General features: G+C 42.9%; 1 protein-coding gene and 1 long non-coding RNA gene across 13 annotated transcripts in view; one reads left to right on the top strand and one right to left on the bottom strand.

The window, feature by feature from the left end:
• Positions 1 to 889, top strand: part of LOC138736110 (uncharacterized) — a 108,469-nt gene extending 107,580 nt beyond the window's left edge. For all 3 annotated transcript variants that reach the window (XR_011340097.1, XR_011340096.1, XR_011340093.1), the window contains one exon: positions 451 to 889. This is a non-coding gene — a long non-coding RNA (uncharacterized lncRNA). The remainder of the gene's footprint in view (positions 1 to 450) is intronic.
• Positions 1 to 21,144, bottom strand: part of sipa1l2 (signal induced proliferation associated 1 like 2) — a 664,341-nt gene that overhangs the window by 50,579 nt on the left and 592,618 nt on the right. For all 10 annotated transcript variants that reach the window (XM_069885039.1, XM_069885037.1, XM_069885038.1 and 7 more), the window contains one exon: positions 15,084 to 15,215. In XM_069885039.1, the coding sequence (XP_069741140.1) occupies positions 15,084 to 15,215 (132 nt within the window). The remainder of the gene's footprint in view (positions 1 to 15,083; positions 15,216 to 21,144) is intronic.

The raw sequence follows: 21,144 nt of genomic DNA, 5'->3' as shown, positions 1-21,144 counted from the left end.
TGGGTAGGGCAGAGATGTGTGGGTAGGGCAGAGAACCAATGGGTGGGTGGGTGGTGTGTGGGTAGGGCAGTGATGTGTGGGTAGGGCAGTGATGTGTGGGTAGGGCAGTGATGTGTGGGTAGGGCAGAGAACCAATGGGTGGGTGGGTGGTTTCATGTTTCATGTGGTTTGACACATGAAAGTCTCCAGATGCTGTGATTGGAGTAAAAATGCTGGTGGAACTCAACAGGTCACGCAGCATCTGTCGTAGGTAAAGATGTGTAAATAATGTTTTGGCCCTGAGCCTCCGCCAAGGTAGTTGGATGTTGTGAGAGCTGTATATAACTTGGCACATGGAGAGCACCCCAATACACTTCTGACCTGTGCATTGGCCATGGAGGCTTTGGGGTCAGTTATGTCAAAATACAACCTTAGTGGCAATATTTTTAGGCTGGTTCACTTTTGTTTCAGGTTAGTGGTGACTCCCTTCAACTTCAGAAATCACATGTTCCAGCAGAGCAAGTTCACTGATGAAGCAGCTAAAGAAGATTTGGCCTAAACATTTAATACAGTAAAATTCTGAGACTTAGACAATTGTCCACCAGCCACAAATATCTCTCTCTGTTTTTGGCATGTCCACTTGGAATACAAGAAAATAGGAGAAAGGTTAGACCACTCAGCCCATCAACTCTCTCCACAAGAGTAGGATATTACCTCCTTACAGCTACCATCAGGAAGGAAGTGCATAAGCCTGAAGACGAACATTCAATATTACAAAAACAGCTTCTTCCCCTCTGCCATTGGATTTCGGAATGGACAATGAACCACAGACACTACCTCACTTTCCCTCCTTTTTTGCACTAATTTATTTTATGAAATGTGATTTATAACAATATTTGTACCTGTGATGCTGCCACAAAACAACAAATTTTGTGACTTGTTCATGACAATAAATTCTGTTTCAATGAACAACTTCTGTTAAGTGTCAAGAACATTTTCCAACTTTTTGGTTGATTGAGACTGCGAGGGATAACTGAGTTTACTCACTGTACACCCAGGCACAATTGAAATGACTCGGGGCCATTGCATTCTCAGGTCTATCACACAGAGAGGAGGAGCAAAGGACTCGGGAGGGCAGTGAGTGGAGGGAACCATCTTAAAATATGTGGCTAAAGAGATGGTTTAGGAGGGAGGGCTTCATGCTTCTGGACAATTGGGCTCTGTTCCAGGGAAGGTGGGACCTGTTCCTATGGGACAGTTTGCACCTGAACTGGAGGGGAACTAAAATCCTTGTGGGTAGGTTTGCTCTGGGGGTTTTAAACTAGATTAGCAGGGGATGGGAACCAGAGAGTTAAGAGCAGATAATGAGGTGGAGAAGGATAAAGGTCATGCGAGGACTGCATGTATAGACAGAAATCAAAGTTTGTACATGATAGACATTTTCTCAGGTGTATTTATTTAAATACAAGAAACATTGTTGGACAGTCAAATGAGTTTAAGGCATGGATTGGCACGTGGGATTACAGCATTATTGCTATTATTGAGACTTAGTTGTAGGAGGGGCAGGACTGGCAGCTCATTGTTCCATTGTATCAGATGTGATAGAGGGGGAGGAATGAAAGGGGGAGGAGTGGCATTGCTAGTTAGGGCAAAATATCATAGCTGTGCATAGATAGAACACCCCAGAGGGTTGGTCTACAGAGGCCATATGGGTGGAGCTGAGGAATGGAAAAGATGTGACCACACTGATAGGGTTGTATTACAGACCGCCCAATTGTCAGAGAGAATTGGAGAAGCAAATCTGTAGAGCGATAGAAGATTGATGTAAGAAACAGCAAGTTGTGCTAGTAGGAGATTTTAACTTTCCACATATTGGCTGGGACTCTCATACTGTAAAAGTGTTGAATGGCTTGGAGTTTGTCAAATGTGTTTAGGAATTATTTTTAAATCAATATATTGAGGTACCAATGAGAGAGGATGAAATACTTGATCTCATATTAGGGAACCAGACAGGTGAGGTGACAGAAGTATGTGTAGGAGAACATTTTAGGTCCAATGACCATAATGTAATTAATTTCAAGTTAGTTATGGATAAGGATAGTTCTGGTCCTTGAGTTGAGATTCTAAATTGAAAAAAGGACAATTTTGTAAAAGTGAGAAAGGATGTAGGAAGAATGAATTGGGATAGGTTGTTTTCTGGCAAGGACATGTTCAGTCAGTAGAAGGCCTTCAAATGTGAAATTTTGAGAGTGCAGAGTTTACATGTTCCTGACAGGATTAAATTAAAGATAACAGGCAGAGAGAACTTTGGTTTTTCAAGGGATATTGGTGATCTGGTTAAAAAGAAGGGAGAGATTAAAAAGAAGGGCTCACTCTTCAGGTATATGCAACACGGAGCAAATGAGGTACCTGAAGAGTATAGAATATGTAAGAAAATACTTAAGAAGGAAATCAGGAAGGCAAAAAGATATGAGGTTGCTTTGGCAGATAATGTGAAGGTAAACCTGAAGGTTTCTACAATTTTGTTAAGAGTAAACGGATAGTAAGGGACAAAATTTGTCCCCTAGAAATGGTCATCTATGTGTGGAGCTTCAAAAAGTGAGGGAGATCTTAAACAGTTTTTTTGCAACAGTATTTACTCAGGAAACTGACATATAGTAGTGTATAAAGAAGGAAGGGAAACAAGCAGTAGTGGCATGGAACATATAGAGATAAGGAGGTGCTTGCTGCCTTACAGCAAATAAAGTAGATAAATCCCCCAGGCCTGACATGATATTCACTCAGACATTGATGAGACTAGTGTAGAAATTGCAGGGGTCCTGGTAGAAATATTTAAAATGTCTTTAGTAACAGGTGAGGTGCCAGAGGATTGGAGGGTACTCACTGTTGTTCTGTGGTTTAAAAAAGGCTCCAAAAGTAAACCAGGAAATTAAAGTCTGGTGAGTCTGACGTCAGTGGTGGGCAAATTGTTGGAGGGCGTTTTGAGAGATCGGATATACAAGGGCTGATTAAGATTGGTTAGCATGGCTTTGTGGGTGGTAGGTCATGTTTAACTAATTTAATAGAGTTTTTCAAGGAGGTTACCAAGAAAGTAGATGAAGGAAAGGCTGTGGATGTTATCTACAAGGACTTTAGTAACGCTTTTGACAAGGTCCCATAATGGGAGGTTCCATGGAGAGGCTGTAAACTGGATTTGAAATTGGCTGAATGGGGGAAGACAGAGAGTGGTAGTGGATGACTGCTTCTTGACTGGAAGCCTGTGATTAGTGGTGTGCCTCAGGGTTTGATGGTGGAACCATTGTTGTCTATGATGATCTGGATGATAATGTAATACATTGGATCAGTAGGTTTGCTGATGACACTAAGATTGGAGGCATTGTGGACAGCAAGGAAGGGTTTCAAAGCTTGTAGAGGGATCTGGACCAACTGGTAAAATGGGTCAGAAAGTGGCAAATGGAATTTAATGCAGAAAAGTGTGAGGTGTTCCAATTTGGAAGGACAAAGCAAGGTGGGAGATACATAGTAAATGGTAGGGCATTGAGAAGTGTGGAGAAACAAAGGGAACTGGGAATACAAATACACAATTCCCTGAAAGTGGCATCACAGGTAGAGAGGGTTGTAAGCTTTGGGCATCTTGGCCTTCATAAATCAAAGTACTGAGTACAGGAATTGGGATGCTATGGTGAGGTTGTATAAAGTATTGGTAAGGCCAAATTTGAAGTATTGTGTGCAGTTCTGGTCGCCAAATACAGAAAGGATATCAGCTAGGTAGAAGTAGTACAGAGAAGATTTACTTAGATGCTGTCGGGTCTTCAGGAGTTGAGTTAGGGGGAAAGATTAAACAGGTTAGGACTTTATTCCTTTGAGTGTAGAAGAATGAAAGGAGAATTGATAGAAGTTTACAAAATTATGAGGGGTACAGACAGAGTAAATGCGAATAGGCTCTTTCAACTCAAATTAGAAAAGATAAATATAAGAGGACATGGTTTTAGGGTGAAAGGGGAAAGGTTGAGGGGAACATCTTCACTCAAAGAGTGGTGGGAGTGTGGAATGAGCTGTCAACTGACGTGGTCCGGGCTCACTCTTAAATTTTAAGAATAGATGGGAAGGTATGGAGGGTTATGGAATGAGTGCAGGTCAGTGGGACTAGCAGAATGTTTCAGCACAGACTAGAAGGTCGAAATGACCTGTTTTCTGTAGTGTTCTATGGTTCTATGGATGTGGTCTGTATTGCTTCTGATAGTCATCAGTTGGTAATTTCCGTGTCAATGTTGTAGCTGATCTGGAACAGCTTAGTAACACATCTAGAAAATTCTACGGGACATATTTCCAGCTTTACAGACAGGATGCTATTTAAAATCAGCAGGATTTGTAGTATCTATCTCAGCTATTTCTTCATATTGTCCATTGAGGGTAGGGGAAAAAAAGGCAGAGGATAAATTTCTGCCTGATACCCCCAAAATGAAAATGGTTACAAATACTCAGCATTTGACTTCATGACTTAATAAAGATAGGGATATCTTTTTACACATTGCTCTGTTATTATTTGCAAATGGAATGCATTCCAAATCTAGGAATGGAGAAGTGCCTTGTCCATCACAGGCACTAACCTCTTCTCCATTGAGGACATCTATGTGAGATGCAGTCTCTTATATTTCTGATTTCAAGTGATTGCAGGACTTTGTACCACATGATTCCAACATTGTTTCCTTTCTCCCTCTGTCACTTCATTTCCTTTTGTTCACATCTTCACCAGACAGATCATGTGATCAACAAGCCTCAGCCAGCACTCCCACCACATTGACATTCAGTCTCCCCTAGTGTCCACTGCATTTGACATCTACCTTCTCTCCCTCTTTCCTGCATTGATCTCAAACATTTTCTGGCTCTGTTTTTTTTATCCTAAATGTGAAAGCCTGACATGTTGAGTATTTTCAGTAATTTGTGTTTTTAATTCAGGTTTGCACAATCTGCAGGTTTTGTTTTGTTTTAAAAATAGATACAACCGAATGCACAGAAACATAGGGGCTAGAAAACTAGGTTACACCATTAAAGAACTTGCAGAACTTCCAACCAAGCTGTTCCTGTGCTGCTAAAACACTGACATCTAAATGACACTGTGGAACTTTTTCCATGCATATGACCCTGTTCATATATTAGCCAGATTCTGCCTATTCACCCCGTGCCACTGATGCGCCATGATTGGCTGCTGCTGGCTGGACACGCCTCCTGAGACCAATCCTACCCATAGCCCTTTGCATGTTCCCCTTTCTCTTTGTTTTAATCAGTCAGTGAGGTTGATGGTAGTTCCTGTCTTTAGTTAATAAAAGCCTGATAATTTCACAATATCAGCCTTTTGTGATTATTGATGCTGAATCCATTTTATTAACTAAGTTTTTAAAAAGAAGCACATAACAGTTTGTGAGAGGCTCAACTTTGACCCCTGGTTGCCGGATGCCCCAAACACATTTGAACTTTGGCTATGCTGCCTTGAAAGGATGCTATTACCACAGACATGAACTGACTGAGACTATTCCTCTTGTGTGTCAGCCCCCAAGCATTCCCTTTGATCAGAGTCTCCAGCTCGTACCAAGTAGCTACGGAGAGGCTTCAGGCCCAGTATCTTAGGAAGGTTAATGAAGTCTACACCAGGCATCTCCTGGCCACCAGAAAACAGTGACCTGGTAAGTCAAGGGCAAACTTGCAAGCCCTCCAGATCCTGTGACTGTAAAGGTGTGTTGGCCGCCCAGAATGTAGAGGACCTCATCAGAGACATGTACTTAGCCGGTATCTGCTCCGGGTACATATGGGAAAGGCTATTAGAGCAAAACGTTCTTGATCTGCAAAGTCCAGCTGAACTTACAGAGACACTGGAGGTGGCCCTCCAGAACTCAGATGACTATTTTGCCACTATCTTGGGACAGGGTGTCATCCACCCCATGAGTGACTGGTCCCCCACACCGTCTCACTACACTTGTGATTTGACCTCGGCCGCCATTGTGGGAGATCTTTCCAAGTGCTACTTTTGTGGGCAGGGTCAGCATCTGAGGAAACGTTGACCTGCTAAGGATGCAGTGTGCTCCAGGTGCTGAAATAAAGGGCATTACACCAAAGTTTGCCAGTCCAAATCATCTGCGAGGTTTAGCAGTGCCACATGTGGACAGTCGCCATTATGGGCAGCACAACTGGTGCCATCTTTCCTGTACTCCAGCAACACCATGTATGATTCCACGGGCTGTCATTTGGACTGTGCATCAAACGCCATCTTCCCAGGAATACGACAATTTGAAGGGTCGAGGCCAGCCATCCTGGGGCCGAGGGCAGCCATCTCAGGCACGGGAGCACCCATCAGATTTGTACTGCCTCCATCACCCTGAACCAAGAGGCCCTGCACAAACTCACCAGGTCCATGATGGATGTCCAGGTAAACTGGCGCAAAATGAACTGTTTATTTGACAGCGGAAGTACAGAACTAAATGACTGTCCCTTAAAGTATGGCCCACGAAGCACAGGGTATCACTCACGTCCAAATCATACTCGGCAGCCACCCTGGCGTCCTGTGTAGTGACCCTCACTGTTGTGTACAAACGCTTCAGACTGCTCGTTATGCCATAATTCTGTGCCCCTTGCTACTGGGGCTGGATTTCCAGTGCCAACTTCAGAAAGTCACTCTGTGCTTCGATGGGCCCCTCCCCCCCACCACCTTACTGTCTGCAATGAACAGTTCACAGATGGGCCCCTGCAGGCGACATGTGGTCTCTTAACCCTCAAGGTTGACTGCCCTCCACTGTTTGCCAACCTCACCCCTGAATGCAAGCCGGTGGCCACCAGGAGTAGATTGTACTGTGTGGCTGACAGGGCATTCATTAAAGGTGGAGGTTCAACGCTTATTGGGCGAGGGCATCATTAAGGCCAGTAATAGCCCTTGGAGGGCCCAGGTGATCATGGCGAAGAATGGGGATAAGAATAGGATGTCATGACTACAGCCAGACCAACAACCAGAATAGGCTTACCCCCTTCCCCGCTCATCTGATATGGTCAACTAGATTGCACAATATTGTGTATTCTCCATGAATGACCAGAAGTCTGCATATCATTAGCTCCTGATCTGCCTAGAGGACCACCAGTATACGGCATTCAAGGCTAATGGCCACCTCTATCACTTCCACTGGGTCCCTATCGGCATCATAAACGGGGTCTCCGTTTTCCAGCGGGAGATGGACTGCATGATGGACTGTTACAATCTTCAGGCCACCTTCCTATATCTAGATAACGTTACTATCTGTGGTCATGACCTGCAGGATCACGATGTGAACTTTGGAAGTTCCTCCAGGGAGCAAAATGCTTGAATCTCACTTAAAACGAGGATAAATAGGCGTGTGTTCTGGACATCATGGCTAGCCATACTTGGCTGCAAGGTCGAGAATGTCATCATGGGCCCCAAACTGGTCCGCATGTATCCGCTGATGGAGCTACCCCTCCCACAAACCCTCAAAGCTCTGAAGAGATGCCTCAGGCTCTTCTCATACTACACTCAATGGGTCCCCAACTACAGGGACAAGCACCCATTTGTCAAAGCACCACGTTTCCCTTGTCAGCAGAAGCCCAAGCAGCCTTCAGCGGTATCAAATACAACATCATCAAGGCAACTATGTATGCCACAGTCGAGTCCACACTGTTCCAAGTGGAGAGTCACACATCTGACTTTGCCTTGACTGCCACACTCAATCAAGTAGGCAGACCTGTCACCTTTTTCTCACGAACCTTCAAAGGCCCTGAAATTTGCCATTCCTCCATCAAGGAGGTGGCCCAGGCCATCATGGAGGCTGCATCCCACTGGAGGCACCATCTCACAGGGAAATGGTTAACCCAACTCACAGATAAGTGAACGGTAGCATTCGTTTAATAATAAACAAAGTGGCAAAATCAAGAATGATAAGATCCTCAGGTGGAGAATCGAACTGTCCACTTACAATTATGATATTCTCTACCAGCCTAGCAAAGTTAACAAGCCCCAAATGCCCTTTCCTGAGGAATGTGCTAGTGTTCAATTGGACAGACTGCAGAGGCTCCGCAATGACTGTTGCCACCCTGGATTTACTTAGTTTTTCCATTTTATCAAATCTTGGAATTTACCATACTCGTTGAGGAAGTCTGGACTATGACTAAAAACTGCCAAGTCTCTGCCTAATGCAAATCCCAATTCTACCGGCCGGACAAAGCGCATCTGATCAAACAACCCACCCATTCAGGTGCCTCAGCATTGATTTCAAGGAACCCCTCCCCTCCTCCAACCAGAATATCTACTTCCTCTCTATCATCAATGAATACTCCCATTTCCTCTTCTCCTTACCCTGCCTGGATAATGACCACAGCTACAGTTATCTTCACTCTCTTTGGGTACCCTGGCTTCATACACAGTGACCATGGTACATCATTCATGAGTGATGAATTGCAGAAGTACCTACTGGCTGGAGAAATCGCCATGAGCAAGACCAGCAGCTACAATCCTAGGGGGTAATGGGCAAGTAGAAAGGGAGAACTCCACAGTATGGAAGACCATCCTCCTGGCACTGAGGTCACGGGGTTTCCCTGTCTCCCAATGGCATAAGTCCTCTTCACTCCATCTGGTCACTTTTATGTACGGCCACCAACAACACTCCTCTCGAATGGATGCTTGTTTTCCCTAGGAAGTCTGCATCAGGGACTATGCTGCCCTCCTGACTTACCTCCCCTGTTCTAGTCCTGCTATGGAAGCACGTCAGGCAATCCAAGACTGATCTGCTGGGATTGTCTGCCTTCATGCAAACCCTCAGTATGCCTACGTTACTTTCCCTGATGAGTATGAAGACACGATGTCAATCTGGGACCTTGCTCCACTGGGAGCCTCCCCAACCACCATTGACTTTCAACAGACAACCCCTACCATTTCAATTTTAGGGGTCCCAGAACATGCAGCTGACTACTGTCTACCCCAAGCCATTGTTGTTGCCAACAATGTACCAGCTCCACACTCCCCCACCACCCCACCTGTCCCCACCACGTGACAAACTGTTTACAGGCCAGTCTCACAAGCTGCTCAGGATGCTACAGTAGTGCCCTAACCATTGCCACTTCACTCGCTGCGGCAGAGGAGACCCCCTGATAGACTTAACTTATAAAATGTATATATGTATAGTTGTTGCATCTTCTATTTCTCACCCCACAGGAGTCTTAAATAGGTGGGATGATGTGGTAAACCACTGTTGTGTTATGATTGGCTGCTGCCAGCTGGACACGCCTCCTGAGACCGATCCTACCCATAGCCCCTGCCCCTTGCACGTTCCCCTTTTTCTTTGTTTCAATCCGTCAATGAGGTTGATGGTAGTTCCTGTCTTTAGTTAATAAAAGCCTGATGATTTCACAGTATCAGCTTTTTGTAATTATTGATGGTGCATCACACCCACTATCCTCTGTCAAGTTATGCTGTCTCGTCACCTCAACTCCCCACCAACCAATAACACTGATTAACAAAGATTGTGCTTTCTGAACACTTTTGGGTGTATTTTATGGAATTTGGGCTACTGATCATGAAAATTACCTGAAAAATTCCAACCATGTTCTACTTTTTTTTAGATATAACATATATTGTGATTTTTCAGTCATATTTTAAGTCAACTAGTGTATTGCCCACAAAGCAAGCTGTGTTAATGAGTCCAAGAATGCCTGGGCATGTACTCAGTGCAGTTGCTATGAAAATGTTGTCTTAGGCCTGGACATGCTTAGTCAGGATAGATGCAGACAGGCTATAAAAGCAGCTCACATATACAGATGCTGTGCATTACATTTATATTGATGTTATATCAATGCAATATCAAGTATATAAAACCATGAAGTGCAATATATCATTGAAAATTATTTCTCTGCATTTGCACCTGGACGTCTTCCCAGCTGATCTTGGTGAAGTCAATGAAGAACATGGTGAAAGGTTGTACCAGGACATTGAGTCCATGGAAAAGCAATATGAGGGCAACTGGAATCCATCAATGCTGGCTGACTATTGTTGGACAAGAGGCATTAGATGCTGAGTACAAATGAAAATCAGTGGCAAAACATTTTTAGGTCAGTAGAACTAATGCAATGTGTTAGCATCATGATGTAATTAAACATGTTAAATTCATTAATTTTATGTTTCTCCAACTTCCTATGTGATACAGTAAATCTGAAATTATTTTTGAGTTCAGCTTGAAGTTGTCTACCGTAATCCCCAATTTCTTTCAGGAATCAAACATTTTGAAAAAAAATATTGTCCAGTATATCCATCTTCCTTAGCTCAGGGCAAGGAAAGAACAAACTCAGCTCCAGAGCTCATCAGATCCCAAAAGACAACGAAGGATCTCCTTTACTATCCTGGCTAAGAAAATCAGCTTACAGTTCAGAGGAGAAAGTGAATTTCTGCTGTGGCATTTATGCTTTACCACCAATAGGTTGCAAGATTACACCTCACTTTACCAAGGACCATCAGTGCTGTGCGAGGTAGATGATGAGAATGGCAGTCCTTCAGAAGCTGATGGATGGAAAGGGGATTACATTCCTTATGGTAGTCAGCATGAATGTACGTCTAATTCATAGTTGTTAAAAGAGATCTCTTAAGTTCACAGTAAGACGTACTGACATTGTTAGTCATTCTGGAGGGATCATAGTGCTTGGGACTGGGGTTCAAATTCCATGTTGTCTGTAAAGAGTTGGTACGTTCTCTCCGTGTTTGTGTGGGTTTTCTTGGGGACTCCGGTTTCCTCCCAATCTTTGAAATGTACTGGGGGTGTAGATTAATTGGGTAAATTGGGGAGCACGGACTCATGCGCTGAAATGGTCTGTCTCTGTGCTGCATATGTAAAAAAAAATCTGGTAAGAATTTATAACATTTTTTAAAATGCCCACTTCCATGACTATAATTGTCAGAGGCAAGATAGAGCCCATGTTGCATGTGCTTCAGTGCAGTTGAAGACCTAAAGTACACAGATACCATGGAAATCACTACTGGTGGTGATCAATCAGTTTTGTGGCACCAAAGGGAAGCTTTTCACTGTTTCCCTCAATTGGTTGCAGGGCTTTGTGCCTCTCCACCTGTCCTACAGGCAGAGAAGGGAAGGAGGAAGGAATTGAATCTGATATGAAACAGGGTGAGAAGTTCTGGCATTTGCTTCAGTATATCTGCCACAATTCATTTGACAATTGCTTCATTAACCATTTGGAGGAAGTGGCAATTAAAAAAAAGTAAAGGCACTTTTAACGAACAGTGTAATGGCAGCACATTTTCCACTGCCAAGTTCTCATTTACTTGCCTGTATTAGTTAGGTATCTTCAGGGAAACTCTTTAAGGCATCTGTTATAAGTTCACCTAAAAAACTGACTCTTACAGCTCAAGGTTTTTTTGATACCAATTTTGTTTTTGCTTATTTTTAACATGCTGATCCAAGCTGGATAGATATCCACATGGGTATCTGATTACTTCAAGCTTTTTCTCAATTGTGTGCAATGAAATATGCTGCAATATTCTACTCACCCATGACAATAACAAAGACTAACTCTAGATTACATGAAGTCAAGCGTCAGGTAATCTGATTTGACATTCTGAATATATCCATTGCTGCACATGGAGAGAAAGGAATTATGCGGCACTTTTTACCGCCTTTAAACACCTAAAAGATATTTAACAGGCAGTGAAAAAATTTTGAATATGGTCTTGTTTTATATGAGAGCAACTTGGGCACCTGAAGGCGTCACAAAAAATATAATGATCATAACTCTGTCATTAATGTGAATTGAAGGATAAGTATTAGCCAACAATCTGGGACAATTCTCAAAACTTTCTTGACAATGATGTCACGCAATCTTTTCTATTCAGCTGAGTGAGCAGATATTTTGATTTAACATCTCATCCAAAAGACCATGAGTGCTTGACAGTGCAGTGTACCATTATCCTGCAATGGAGCCGATGTCAGCATTGATTCTCGAGTTCCTGTCTTTTGAATGGATTTTAAGATCACAAGGGCACGAGTGCTCCCAACAGACACAAACTTGACACCACACACTTCCAATAGCCAACATATTTAAACATATTCTTTACCTTGAATCATTTTGCATTAGTTCCTGGAAAAGTATCAGAAAATCCACATAGTTTCTGATTAATTTCATTTAAACTTGCCAATTTTAGGCTTCCTTTTGAATTATACATTTGTTCCCCAGCTGTACAACCTCTTAGTGAAGGATAAGTCAGTAAACAGTAAATAATCACTGTGCAATGTATATTCGCTAGATAGATCAAATCGTTCACTGATCTATGGAGAAGCACATTTGACACATACAACATTCCACTGGAGACTCCAGGAATTCACAATTAATCTCCTGGGCACTGCAGCAAGGAACCAAGGAAGAAAATCATGGAGGCATTCTCTTCCATAGTTTTCTTTTTTTTAAACAATTCTAAGTTTATTTAGTCTTCAAAAAACATTTCCTCAAATCCTTGAGTCAGAATTAAAGTTATGTAAATCATAAGTTACAAAACATAAAACTTATTCATAAAATGGAAACAAATATGGCAGCAAAAATATCAATTGAATAGCCTAAAGTTCATTAATATGTTTCATCATAATATCTACCACTATTCCTCCTCCATCCCCAAGGAAACCTAGATATTTACCCCCATTTTTGTGTATATAGATGTCCAATTTATCAAACTGTTTGAAAGACGTGTTCAAACACTGCTATTTTGGCCATCTCTGAAGTCCACTCCTGAAATGATGGTCCCTCCTTTCGACAATTATAAAAATATTGAAGGGGATAAAGGGATGCATGAATGTGCAGGGACAGTGGTTAATAATGATGCTCTAGGAATACATCAATTCAGTGTAGGCCACTCTATTGATGCAAGGGATGTATTTCTCCAGATGGCTTAACAAACTGACTGCACTGTTAGGTGTGAGGCAATGCATTCCAGTGGGAAAGATAAGAGCCCAAGTGGACTAAAAAGGTTCAAGTACCATACATAAATCACTAAAAGTGATTCCCTGGGTTAATAAAATCACTTATAAAAAAAAAGCACCAGGAGCATAAAACTAAACTGCTGGAGGAACTCAGTGGGTCAAGCAACATGCATGGAGAGAAAGGATGGCCAACATTTTGGGTCGTAATCGTGCATCAGGATTGAGTGTAGAGAAATAAAGCCACTACAGCCTTTTAGTTAACAGAAATTTATCCTTATAGAATACGCAAATTACAACTCAGAAATTTGAGAGAGAGAATTAAATTTGCTCTCATGGAATTTATGTGGAAAAAAACAGCAATTTTTTTTCAACTCTTTTTTTTTTGATGCATTACAGAAAATTGTGATACAGACCTTTCTCTAGAAGAGCAACCACCCCGTAATATGAGGGCCACCTCCATTTATAGGAAGGGGAGGGGTGAGAAAGAGGCCGGTAATCATTGGCAAAACCAAGTGAGGTGAGGTGGTGATGGGCTGGGGGAGTTGGGAAGAGGGAGTTTTGAGACAGGGGTTGAAGAATTATAGGTGGAAACAGATAATGAAGAAAAATGGAGCCAGATGAAGGTTGGGGTTGGGGGTGGAGGGGCGGGGGGAGGTGGTGAAATGGGGAAGCTAGAGCATAGGCTGGGAGAGGATGTGGAATCATATAAGGATATTTTGCATTTGAAACCATTTTGCAGATGTAGTCTGAGGGGATAGGAACTTGGGGGCAGCAAGGTTGGCGTGGCAGTTAGTGCAACCTGTTACAGCACCAGGCGTTAGAATCCCGCGCTGTCTGAAAGGAGTTTTTACATTCTCCCCGTGTCTGCATGGGTTTCCTCCAGGGGTTCCAGTTTCCTCCCACCATTCAAAACATATCAGGGTTGTAGGTTAATTAGGTGCAATTGGGTGGCATGGGCTCATGGGCCGAAATGGCCTGTCTAAATTTAAAAAAAAACTCAAGTGGATATGTGTATGGGGGATGGGTAGGTGGAACCTGGTTAGGGAGGACAACGTGGGAAGGGTTGGGTGTTTTGAGAGGTAAAGGTCTACAGTGGAAATAAGTACAGCCTACATAAGTGGACTGGTTGGAGTGGGAAAGGATCACAAGGGCTGAGGGTTCCTTGAAAATTGGAAAGTTCAATGTTCATACCATTGATTGTAGACCAGCCAAGTTGTTGTTCTTTGAGTTTGTTTGGCCTCACAGGTTAGGGGGACTGAGAAGGGGAGTGCAATGGGAACTTCCAAAATGGTCATCTTGTCGACACCATCCTCGAACAATTGACCTCAGATTATAATTACACATGGAATAAATGGGGAGGGGGTGGGGGGGGGGAGTGAGGCAAAATTGATTCACAAGTGCCACTGGAATCGAGACCACACACTGCAAGGAAAGCTTGAACAGGTTAGACCTCCTTATACTCGAAATGTTGGCAGGTGCCCTGACTGGGATCTTTGAGTTAATGAAAGGTCTGACTGGGTTAAATATGGAGAAAGTATTTCCCCTTCTGAGAGATTCCTAAACTGGATATCTTAACTGAATGACAGTCATCAATAGAATTAAAAATGAAGAAAAATCTTTATGTCCAGAAGAAGGTGAGCAATATGAAACTTAAAAAGTTTTGAGATGATTTATGAGATGCTTATGAGAAACTGGTAAATCACGATGAAGAATTGGACAGAAAGATAATAATGACTATCTTTGATGAAATTAGGGTGGGAGCTGACTTGTGTGCAAGTGAAAGGACAGCTGGGCTGAAAGATCTGTTCAGTGCACTGGCATCCACACTCAAAAATACTTCCAATTAATTTTGCATTTGAAACCAGTTTGCAATAGTAGTCTCTATGTTCCAAGTCTATACTACTAATTTAAAAGCTGCGATACTGTAAACACCTGCTGTACAATTCAGATTTATGTTTATATTCTTGGAAACACAACAATTTCCACATTATCTAAATCTTCACATTTGATTTTACATGCTTTCCATTTCCACACAGCCACTATTTATGCAGCACAATTTGCAAAATGAAGACCTGTTTAGGGTATTATTGTAAACAAATAAAACCACTGAAAGGTGCACAGATAGCCTTTCCTACTAACCTTCAAAAGCTCGTGCAGCATCGACAAGGTTTGACCAGTCTAAACCAGAAGCAGTATCTGGAAGAGGCATCAAACCAGGATCGGTGAACCTTGATTTATCCACTAGAGATCCATCAGAAAACCAGAACTCAGCTACAAATGGAAAGGAGAAAACACAAGTGTCGTATTATAACATACACTTTCAAATTATATTCTTAAATTCTCCATAATTTATTACCACTATATTCTGCTTTTTGTTTTTGGCATGTGTGTGCTGGTCACCAGAGACAGACGGCAACTTGGAACAGAAGATCTGTTCTCTGCAGTATTCTAACTGAACAAAGGGAAACTGAAATTAGGTTTCCTTTGTGGTTCAGGGGATGCCATTGCTTATGTCTATGTAATTATTTTAAATGAAGTTGAGATAGTTTTGTCAGTTAAAAAAAATCTGTCCATGATATAGAGGTGTAGCAGTGGGCTGAACCACGACTCAAGTGTGAACAGTACTGTTCAGGATGGTTGACTTTTTAACTATCCTCTGTAAGTCCAAATGCATCCCTTAGTTGGAAAGCATTTCATAAATTTCTCAGGTAAAGTGTTCAATGTCCAACCCCCGAGATAGTTGCATCAAAAAGAAAAAAAAAACAAGGAAATCACAAAAACATTCCCAGCAATGGTGATGGAGATAAAAGCAGAATGGCATCATTTACACATGGCCAGTTGAATGGGCAGAGAAGAAGAGTATTGGCAAGAACATAAAAGTCCATTTGACCTGCAGTTAGAACCATAGAACCCTACAGCACAAAAAAAATGCCAGTTGGCTCTTCTAATCTGTGCTGAAACATTATTCCAATAGACCCATTGATCTGCACCTAGTTCACAACCTTCCAGAACACTTCCACCCATGTATCTATCCAATTTATTTTTAAAACTTAAGAGTGAGCCCACATTTACAAAGTCAGATGGCAGCTTGTTGCACACTCTCACCACTGAGTGAAGAAGTTCCCCCAATGTTCCCCCCTAAACCTTCCCCCTTTAACTCTAAAGCCATACCTCTTGTATTTATCTCTCCTAATCTAAGTGGAAAGAGCCTACTCACATTTACTCTGTCTATACCCCTCATCATCTTGTAAACCTCTATCAAGTCTCCCCTTATTATTCTATGCTCCAAGGAATAGTCTTAACCTGTTTAATCTTTCCCTGCAACTCAACTCCTGAAGACCCAGCAACATTCTAGTAAATCTTTTCTCCACTTTTTCAATCCAACTTATATCCTTCCTGCAGTTAGGCATCCAGAACTGCACACAATGCTCAAAATTTGACCTCACCAATGTCTTCTACAACTTCACCATAACATCCCAACTCCTGTACTCAATACCTTAATTTATGAACGCCAAGATTCCAAAAGCTTTCTTTACAACCCTGTCTACATGTGATGACACTTACAGGGAATTGTGTATCTGTATTCCCAGCTCCCTTTGTTCCTCCGCACTCCTCAGTGCCCTACCATTACTGTGTATGTCCTACCTTGGTTGGTCCTTACAAAATGCATTAAATTACATCTGCCATTTTCTGGCCCATTTTTACAGTTTGTCTAGATCCCTCTACAAGCTTTGAAACCCTTCCTTGCTGTCCACAATGCCTCCAATTTTAGTATCATCAGAAAACTTGCTGATCCAATTTATTACATTATCATCCAGATCATTGATATTAACAACCATGGTCCCAGCTCTGATCCTTGAATATGGTGGTACATCACCGGCCTACTGCAGGGGGCAACCTCTGTACCTGCAGGAGTGTAAGGGGACAGGAGAACACCTGGCCAGCTGCCAATCAGTTGGCCTGAATGGATCAAGCCCCACCTGGTCGGATGTCAATCACTCTCTGGGATTTAAGCCTGCGCAGGCCTCCCGAGGCCTCACACTGAATTGCTGCAGCCATAGCCAGCCTGGCTCTGTGGAAGTCTTTGTGGGTTAAAGCCTGTTGTTCAGTCTTTACCTTGTGTGTGTCTAATTCTGTCTAACAGCGCACCACACTGAGGCACACCACTAATAACAGGCCTCCACTCTGAGAAGCAATCATCCACTGCCACTCTCTGTTCACTTGACCAATTCTTCAACACAACGGTGAGGTACCCCAGTAGTGGGCAACCTATGGCTCGCGATCCAAATTTATCCCGCCCACTGTTGCTGCTCCCATTCTGGTCGATCACTTACTTGGGTTGCCTCTGTGGCAGTGGTGCATGCATGGTATCCCATTTCCCCCTCCTTGCCATAACAGCATTGCAGCAGTGGGTCCATTCGTGGGGTGCATTGGAAGCTGCTCTATTGCAGGCATTCACAACCCCTATCACCCCCCCCAACCCGCAGTCCAGTGCCATCGCCGGCTCCCCCCCATGTCCACTACCTCCCCATCCATCAGTTGCCACCACCCCGACACTCCCCAGGTGCCACATCAGTGTGGCCCGCTGTTCAACGACTGACACACCATCCGGCCTATACATATTAAAAGACTGCCCACCCATGAGGTTGCCTTTAATGGCTTCCTAACAAAGAGAGAAATGTGGGATCTGCAGTCACACTGGCCTTCTCAAGCCATGTCATCCATGTTTAGAGAATTTGCTGGTGGTATTCACTCCATTAAGAAAAACTCACAAAGTTGTGATTATAAGACAAGTTGAAAATCATGCAATTACTATTCTACTTCTCCACAAATTATATAGAAAATTAGTGTGCTAAATTAATACTGCCTCAGGGCAATGATAAGAGGCAGTTTATAAGAATGCAGAAACACAATAGAACACTAGTTTTAGCGTATCCAGCATAAGACTCAGGATTTATTCTCATAAACAAGTCATGGAATTTGGTGTTTCATGGTAGCATCATATAGTGCAAATGTTCATATTATAACCATCTTATAACATTTCCATAAAAAAATTAAAATAATAGGGCACAAAAAGTAAGGCCATGTCTTTGGTTCATTGATTATTCAGGAATCTGATGGCAGTGGGGAAAAAGCTGTCCTTGTGTCGTTGAGTGCTCGCCTTTAGGTTCCTGAACCTTTCCCCCGATGGTAGTAGAGTGAAGAGGGCATGGCCTGGGTGATGGATCTTTGAGGATAGAGACTGTTTTTTTAAGACATCACCTCATGTAGATGTCCTTGATGGAGTGAAGTCTGGTGCCTGTGATGTCACAGGCCAAGTTAACAACCCTTGGGAATTTGCTCTTGTCCTGAGAGTTGGTGCCTCTGTACCAGGCAGTGATGCAACCAGTCAGAATGCTCTCCACAGTACACCTGTAGAAGTTTATGAGAGTCTTCAGTGACATACCAAACCGCCTCAGACACCTCACAAAGTATAGCTGCTGGCAAGCCTTCTTTGTGATTGCATCAATGTGGAGGCTCCAGGACAGATCCTTGGAAATGTTCACACCCAGGAATTTGAAGTTCTTGACCATCTCCACTACTGAGCTCTCGATGAGGACTGGGTCGTGATCCCCTGACTTCCTCTTGAAGTCCACAATCATCTCCTTGGTTTTGCTGATGTTGAGCACAAGGTTGTTGTCGTTACACCATTCAACGAGCTGATCTATCTCCCTCCTGTACACTTCCTCATTGCTGTTTGTGATTCTGCCAACAGCTATGATGTCATCCGCAAACTTGTAGATGGCATTGGAATTGTGCCTGGCCATACAGTCATGGGCGTATATTGAGTGGAGCAGTGGGCTAATTGTGTATCCTTAGATTGTGCCTGTGTTGATCACTGAGGAGGAGATGTTTCCAATTTGTACTGAGTGTGGTCTTTTGATGAGAAAGGATCCAGTTGCAGAGTGGGGTACAGAGGCCCAGAGTTTGTAGTTTCTTGACCAGCACTGATCTATGAATTGCTGTTTTCGAGGTGTTCAAGAGCTGAGTGGAGAGCCAGCATTATTGCATCTGCTGTGGAACAATTGTGGCGATAAGCGAATTGCAATGGGTCCAGATCTTTGCTTAGGTACATGTTAATTCTGGCCATGATCAGCCTCTCAAAGCATTTAATTGCAGTAGAAATTAGTGCTTTGTAACCAGGAATTTCATTGCTATTAACCAAGGGTGGGCAACCTATGGCCTGCGGGCTTAAAAATTTATCTAGCCTGCAACCCAACGCTTAGCAATTAGGTACATGTATTTTTTGATGCCTCTGGCAGCTTGCGCAAAAGCGTTTGGTTTGGCTACCGTAGTGCAGTGCTTTGTGGGACAATTGAGTGCTGCTGTGCCAGGTGGGCAGTGGATTTCAAACAGGCAACCGCTGAGTTTGGAATGTATGGGTTCGACTTGCTGGTAACGGGCGCTGACGTCATCTGGATGGGCGAGACCAGGCCTCTGGCGCCAATGGGAAAACGAGTGAAGCTGATGTCCGGATCCCACAGGCTGTTGGCCAATGTTTACTGGTGGGTTCAGTCAGGGCTTCCCCGGGTCAGCGGCCGCAGGAAATCATTCCAGGATGAGGAGGTTAACTCGACTGCAGGACAGGGAGGAGCTTCAAATGAAGAAGGGAGGCAGGCAGAGAGAATGGCATGGGCTGGGGTGACCTAATGTTAACACCATTTTATATAACACCATTTAGAGCAAATCAGCCTTCAAATGATCAAGTATCTGATAGAGGTCAAGACTAACAAGTAACAGTGTGATAAGCAAGTTCAAATGTCTGTATTTCAGTATTTATTTCATTTATGGTAGCATCAGTGTGATCTGCCATTCAACTACTGACGCACCATCTGGCCCAAGCATGGTTAATAGTTGCCCGCCCCTGCTAAAACCATTACACAACTGGCTGTTGGACAGCAATGGAACATTTCTGCCCGATGATTAAAACAAACCAGTACTGAAAGCATGCACAGCATGAATCCCAAGGTCAGTGATTTTATTTATTGCTCTGTCACTTGTCTGATGTGTTAATTCTCTGAGAACGCTGGGTATATGCAAGGAACGTCTGGACTGTTTTCAGTAATACAGGTATGACAATGTGGACTAAGCCTTCAACATCACCTATAGGAGACCTAATTTAAGTAATTTTCTTACCCATTACTACTTTGGGTACCCCATTCCTATCCATAATTATCCCAACCCTCATCCCTTCCAAACTCTCATTTTTTGCTTGACACTCCAATTCTCTCATCAATCTGCCAGTTGACCCAATCTGACCCCACAGCTACCCTACTGACCAATGACTTCTGCCCTCCTCCCCACTTCATACCACAGTAATCATCAGTCCCATTCCTCCTCGTATTTCCCAGCACTCCTGTAAACTTGTTCTTTCTCGCAGGCCCATTAACTTTGTTATTTAACCATTACAAAAGGATCATTACAGTGAATAATTAAACTAGCAGTATGTTTTTGGGATGGAACAAAGCTGAAACCTGGATGGTCATAGGGAGATTAGGGTTGAATCGTGAAGCTATGAGGAAGCAGCTGTGCCATCTGCCCCACTGTGATCTTAACTGATGATTTAATGGCCCTAAGTCACTTATGCCAACAACAAATTCTTAGTTGAAGTTCTAAAATCACCATGATGGGATTTGAACTCGTATCCTCTAGGTTACTCATTCAGGACATGGGATTGGTTGTCCATCAACATTAGCACACGCCTGTGTCCTCAGTGTTACCAAATAGAGATAAGCTTAATACAGCGCTGAAGCTTTTCCAATATGGTTTCCAATGCCACCTAAACTAAGGTGCATCATGCCCATGTTACAGTCTGCACAGGAAAAGCTTTTTGATATCTAATTGTTCCAACTGGCACATGTGTCCACAATAACAGTCCTTCAAATTAAATAAGTTATTTCAAGGAAGCTAAACATTTTGGGTTCATTCTATCAACATTTTAATTGGTAGAATGGCATTTAAAAAGAAGGCCAAATAATGAGTGATAAAGGCTTCCAACGTTTTCCCCATTTACTCCACATAACTAATGGAAGTGGGTGCATTCTGTACTCTCGAGGGATTGTAGAGGTTCATTCATCGATTGCAATCAAGGTAGAGATCAGAGATTTTGGGACAATGAAGAAATCATTGGGGATGGGGAGAAGAATGAAGTTGAGGTAGA

Source organism: Narcine bancroftii, chromosome 6 (genome assembly GCF_036971445.1).
Source record: "Narcine bancroftii isolate sNarBan1 chromosome 6, sNarBan1.hap1, whole genome shotgun sequence".
Lineage (NCBI taxonomy): Eukaryota > Metazoa > Chordata > Chondrichthyes > Torpediniformes > Narcinidae > Narcine > Narcine bancroftii.
The sequence above is the reverse complement of the archived record's forward strand: the minus strand, read 5'-3'. Positions and strand labels throughout refer to the sequence as shown.